We start from the raw sequence: 6164 nt of genomic DNA on the forward strand, positions 1-6164 counted from the left end.
GGAAAATTTTGTTATTATAATAATTAGTCCCTGGCTCTAGGCTAGATGCAGAAGGTCTCATACTGGGAAGTGTGGACCATGGCCTGCCAGATGGTGTTGGTGTGCGCTTGCTCCTTCCTAGCTTCTACACTGTATCCACACTTCCCAGTCATAAATTTCCTGAGTAACGGCTGATTTTGCCAAAGATAATCTTACACGCTTGGGAAGGGATCAGAGATAGACCAGATGTTTGTACGTGGCTTGCTAGTTAAAGGGGATATGACCAGCTTGCCTCTAAAAACGTGGCCACCTGGGAAGTTCTGGCATACTTCTGTGATACTGCCCAGTCGCGACACAGGAAAACAAGTATGTAAATATCAATGTCTGCTTCTTTCTGTTCAATAATCATTAAAACATTTGTACACATCCCAAAGACTTCCAAGAAATGTACCTGCAGGTTTTTGTTTAAGTGCTGTACCAATACATTCCACATAAATATCTGCTAGGTCATAGAAGTGGCTTTATTCCTTAAAAAGAATGCTAATATGTGAAATGACTCATATAATTAATTCTATGTCCTTGATCTTAAAAAAGGAACATATTCTAATGTATATTTTGTGTCTTAATTTTTTATTTGTACCTTTCTCAAATAAATCTTTTGGATTGTATTTTCTTTCTTCTCTTTGTAATCAGGACTGGATGTCCAAGAATCATGGAAATTTTTCCTTAGGTTCACCTTACCAAATATTACTTGATCGGAAACTAGAGCTGATTTTGTTAGAACTGACCACTCTGCAGTGCCAACCACTCTACCAGCACTAATGTGCTAGTGGCCTATTTAGATGTCTGACTATCCTGAATATGGTTATGCTGTAGTCTTTTCAATTCCTTGTTTATTTCTTTCCATTAACTTATTACCCCAGAAATACGAGAATCCACCTAAAATATAGTTATGTAAGGTTTGGCCTATGTACTACAAGTTTTATATTGCAGTTGCTTGATTGTGTGTGTGTGTGCAATGAAGACTGTGAATTTGTACTAGGTGTCCATCCCTGAACATTTGCAGTAGTAGGGGGTGGGACACAGTGACCCAAATGGCTTCATAAAACCTCTGTAACTTTAAATATTTTAAAACTGCTTTATGCAGTCCTAATCAGGAGTAGTATAATTTATAGACATTAAACCTATCAATTTGAGGATTCTCTGCTAGTGGACCAATAATGCCTCTCCCATCAAATTCAGCAACAATACTTCACACAGCTGCATTCTTCATCCTTTCAAGAGGGGTTTTGGAGCTTGTCATCTATATATTCATCTAACATAGCATGTTATCTACCAATAAACACCTGCAGAACATCTAAAGGGATCCTCACTTTCATTGGCAAATTTTTGAGGTCCCTAAAGTGAAAAGCAGTAAAGAAATAAAACTTTCAGTAATTGCTTCTAGGATTGTAGACCTGCTCTCTTCTTTCTTCTAGAATTTTGCCCATGAATGGACAAACTTGAATGTTTGAGATTTCTAAATGCCTAGATAACTTGTGTGTCCCCAAGCAAACAAACTTTACTGCATACCTGCTGGCTCGGGGACACACGCACTCGGCCTGACACTGGCTGAATGCACTAGCTGTGCTGGAGTCACTGGCTGTGCTGGGCACACAGAGATTGAATGATGCAGTGTGGCACCTGCTCAGTGTGTCTTACACCTCCCTGATGCATTGGCTTTACTGTGCATGGGCAGGTTACCTCTGCAGCTTCCAAGTGTCTTAGGCTAAAGCACAAATGCCACACTGTAGGTGTGTTGAGCAGGAAAGCCTGGACAGAAACATGAGAGGTCTGGTATGTAACACTGAATGGGCCTAATAAATATTGTAGGGAAGGAAATGCATTCAGTTGGAAGTATAATTTAATACTGGTTTTGCCTTGAAGAGCTCTACAATGTCACAGCTTATTCTAGATACTTTCCATATTAGTTGATAAAGCCACAGCTAAATGCAGTAACTTGACATCAACTACCCCTTAGCAGAGGTATGAAGAATTTTGAACATAGGTATAACATGCCATGGTGTGTCACAGCAAACACCAAAGGAGCTCCAGCAATAAATGACCATTCAGTGGCTGTAGAGTAACTCAGACATTATGATGCAAAAAATGCACCTTTTAACCTCATAGTGAGATTTTTTATTTAATTCTACATGCTTACCACTAGTTCTCAGCCAAAGATGCTCACTTGGTCAAGAGGCTTACATACCACGTCCTGGATCTTAGGACACTCAGTCCTCACATATATATTGATTATGTCCTACAGCAGCAAGTTACAAAGTGTATTCACCGTGTCTAAGTCAGAACAAGTATTCACCTCCCTCTGCATTGTTAAGCTTCTGAAGCTTCTGACTAAGTATTTAGTTTATAATAATTTGGTTTCATTTGTTCTGTTTGCAGTTGGTATTTAAGATAATTGTGTCCTTCCTCCAGCAGATTGTAGCACAAGTGAAGCAAATGAATTGTTACAAACTCTACAGCTACTCTTTTTCGTGTGTGTGAAATAAGGTATTCTGTGAACACTGATGCCAAGACACCTATGAATACTGGATTCATCCCCAATGCACTGCATTTATGGAGGCTACTAACACTCCAGCCTCCAGTACACTAAAAAATGCAGAAGACTGCAATTGCTAACACCCTCTGCCATCTCTGATTACTGCCCTGAACAGCACAGGTCAGCACATTACACCTGATCAGCCTAGGAGGTTAGGACCCTGCCTGGAGCCTGGAAAGAAAGAAGGTTTCAAGCCAATCTGAAAGGGATGGGGTAACATCAGATGACCTCAGAGCACTTTACAGAAAAAGCAATCCCATCAAATGAGAACACCAAAAGGTGTCAAGGACCTGGGAAAAAAATCTGTGGTTCAGCAAGCTGTTTGTCCTGCCCTCTTAGGAGTGGGACTTGGTCTCGCAAGCCTACTAACCCTTGCTTCAAGTGATGTGCAGGAGACTCTCTGGAGTAAGAGCAGTGCACACCTTGGAGCAAAATGGCTGTTCCCTACTCAGACAGCACAGGGATTACTTTAGGGCACAGCAGTGCACCTCTCTTTGAATGCATGCAGCCCCCAGTCCTGCTCAAGTGCCCACGCACTGCCCCACGCATATGAGGCAACATGCATGATGAGGGTGTTCCCAACCACTTTGCGAGCTGCCTCCTGCAAAAGCCCTCAGCAAAACAGCTGAACAACAGCATCCACAGAGATACTAAGACATGGCAGGTTCACCAGCAGACACCCAGGGAGCTGCAAGCTTGTGTACATTGCCCTCTGCTTGTAAGAGAAACCTCAAAGTGAAAAAGGAATTCCACATGGTCTAGACACTGATTCCTTTTGTGTACATCATTCTCTGCCTTTCATGTGCTTAAGGGTGCATGCCACCATATTGTAAATGGAAGAAACAAATAAGTCAAAGACATATTTGGGGGGTGACTTGAACAAAGTGCTGCTGCAGTGGGGAGGCGGCGATGTGCCTGGGTAGGATCAGCCTCAAGCGCTATTTGAAGACTGTTGTCCAGACACCACACACTTGTAAATCAAGTAAAAAGAGTGCAAAACTGGATCAAAGTATTTTACTGCTCTCTTCAAGCCACCTTTCTGCAGGTCTCCCCTGACTTATATGACTTGGCAGTATAGGGGAGAGAAGAATTTCTGACTTCGGGCATGGGTGCTGTGTAAACTGCTGCTGTGCAAAGACCACAGGAACTCCCTAGGTTTTCCTCAATTTCTGATCTGAAGAACAGCACTGCTTTGCTTCCCTGGACAGCCAGGCCCATCCATTTGTGATCTGCAGGGTTTAGAGATTGAGACCAAACTATCAGCCCTTTCTCAAGTGACTATCCTGGGCAATAACTTGCAACCCAGCTCTGCTTGGCAAAGCCTACATCTGTGCCCTGGAAACAGAGATGTCTGGAAGAGGCTGTCTATTGATACTACCATAGCTCAGGTAAAACACGGGTTGTCTTTCTTTCTGCTTCTTGTTTACCCAATCCACAGGAGAAAAACGAGGCAACAATGAGAAGTTCTGGACATTAGAAACACACAAGATTGCTACTACTGCCTGTCCCCTTGAGCTGCTGCAGAGAAACCAGCTCACCAGGAACCATATTCTCAGAAGATGGTTTCAAGATAAAAGTAGGCATCTTACAAATACTATCACTCCAGAAAGATGAAGCATTAATGCTCTCCCACCCTGAAGCTTCTGAAAGAGCTACAAACTGACTGGTGGTGCTTTCCCACTAATGTTCCTCTTGCTACTGGTGCTACAGCAAGCCTGTGCAGAGAACAGCACAGTGGCCTGAAAGGCTGATCACTGCCTTTTGCAGGACAGCACTTATCCACAACATGGCTCACTCTGGAGAAGAAGACCATTACGTGTGAGAGCCCCACGGCCCTGGCAGGCTGGAGCCCTGGGGGGAATCACTTTTGGCCAAGGTCTCTGTGTGGAGGGGCTGAGAGGATGTCAGGGGTTGCCAGTCTGTGAGCAGCAGGAACCCAGGCTGGGACATGCGGAGGCAGCAGCCTAGGCAAGATTCCAGCAGGAGGGAAACGCTACCAAGAAAAGGAAAGAGAAGAAGAATAAATGGAGAAGGACATAGATGTGTGTGTGGAAGAGGAGATGGGTGTTTGGGAGGGATGAAAGTTAAGTCACGGCACACGATTCCCTACTCGGTACTTCCACGCTGCAATAGCCTGGCTGCTCCCAGAGAAACCAGAGTGGGGCCGCCTGAGGCTGGAGCTGTGGCAGGCGCAGGGAAAGCAGATGCCTCCAGATAAGGAGACAGAAATTAATCCCAATTACTGGATACTGTCTGCATCCTGCAACGAGCTAAACAGAGCAGGCTGAGCAAGGGCAAAAGAAGCAACATCCACGCTGCGTTCATGCCTCTACGAAGTGAACATCTCCACAATTCATGTGAGTATTTTGCCATTTCTTACTGAGATGTATCAACTCTCACTTAAAAAAGCTACCAGAGTTAGCATAACGCTCGCATACCACTGTGAAAATCCTGTACCTGCTATTGTAGGAGACCTATTATTAGCGAGGCATTATTATCTGTCATTTGGATTGTAAACTGTCTTACTGTGAGATAGTTCATGTGGATTGCACTGCATCAAGCTCCTAATCTTGCCACAGCTACTCTTCTGTAGATTTCCATGCAGACACACTAATTTTGGGATAAGAATTCAAGGAGGATTTAATGATGCTCAGCAGCACTCTAGGACGTGTACAGTGTCTCCCACCATGGAGCCTAACCTCCAGTAGGACTTGCGCCCACTACAGGCACTAGCAGGTCTCAGAAGAGAGAGGAGGCTGAGACAGTGGGGAAGGATCTTCAGTGCCTGCACTGCGAGGTGTATGAACCTGATCCTCCTCTCGGCTCCTCTGCATTCAACAAAGTTTCCCATCTCTCCATGTTTTTCAACCAAAGGAATTTTAAGACTGCCAGGAAGGTAGGGCTGGAGTGGGCGGGGGCATCGCCACTGAAATTGCTAAGCCTAAGCTTTGGAGAATGACTTGGTTTGGAGCTGCTGGAGCAAGACCAAAGCCAGTGACGCTGCCCCAGGGAGAAGTGGGGGCAGAAAGAGGGGGATCCTTCCCTCACCCTGATGCCTGAGCAAAGGGAAGCAGGTTTAGCAAGACAGACAGCAGTTGCTACAAAGGGGAATGTTTCTTACAGTCACTGTGCACAGCATAGGGAGGCAGCAGGCTGATGGGGGAGAGATCATCTTCAGGTCCCTCTATCACTGAAGGGGACCCCTTGGGAGGCGTCTTACCGGTGGGCAGGGGCAAGGTGGAGACCGTGTTGAGCAGCACCACGCAGACAGCCACAACATCCCATAACTTCATCTTAGATCTCCTTCCAACACGGGCCCCTGGCAGAAAGGAGAGGCAGGGTTAGCTCCCAGGAGCTGTACTCTCGGACAGCTCTGTCCCCACCCTGCCATCCCTGAGACAAAGCTAAGCTGGTCTATCTGGGCCAGGCCTGGGGACAGAGCAGGGGCAGACAACCTGTGCCCAGCTCAGCCTCTCAGAGCGAGGGAGGTGGGCTCTCCCCAGCAAGAGAGCAGTGTGGGAGAGGGAGGTGCAGGATGGCCTCCAGTCCCTCTATGCCCAAGAGAGCTGCTTTGGGAGATGTGGGCAGG

General features: G+C 45.7%; 1 protein-coding gene across 2 annotated transcripts in view; it reads right to left on the reverse strand.

Moving 5' to 3' along the window:
• The window catches only part of GDNF (glial cell derived neurotrophic factor), a 16069-nt gene extending 10201 nt beyond the window's left edge, over nucleotides 1-5868 (reverse strand). The window contains exon 1 of one of the 2 annotated variants that reach the window (XM_009073603.1): nucleotides 5796-5868. In XM_009073603.1, coding sequence (XP_009071851.1) covers nucleotides 5796-5868 — 73 coding nt within the window. Of the gene's footprint in view, nucleotides 1-5696 lie in introns of both variants that reach the window. The other variant, XM_009073602.1, reaches the window with a different exon arrangement.
• Between the last annotated feature and the right edge of the window lie 296 nt (nucleotides 5869-6164).

This window comes from Acanthisitta chloris, unplaced genomic scaffold (assembly GCF_000695815.1).
Source record: "Acanthisitta chloris isolate BGI_N310 unplaced genomic scaffold, ASM69581v1 scaffold24784, whole genome shotgun sequence".
Lineage (NCBI taxonomy): Eukaryota > Metazoa > Chordata > Aves > Passeriformes > Acanthisittidae > Acanthisitta > Acanthisitta chloris.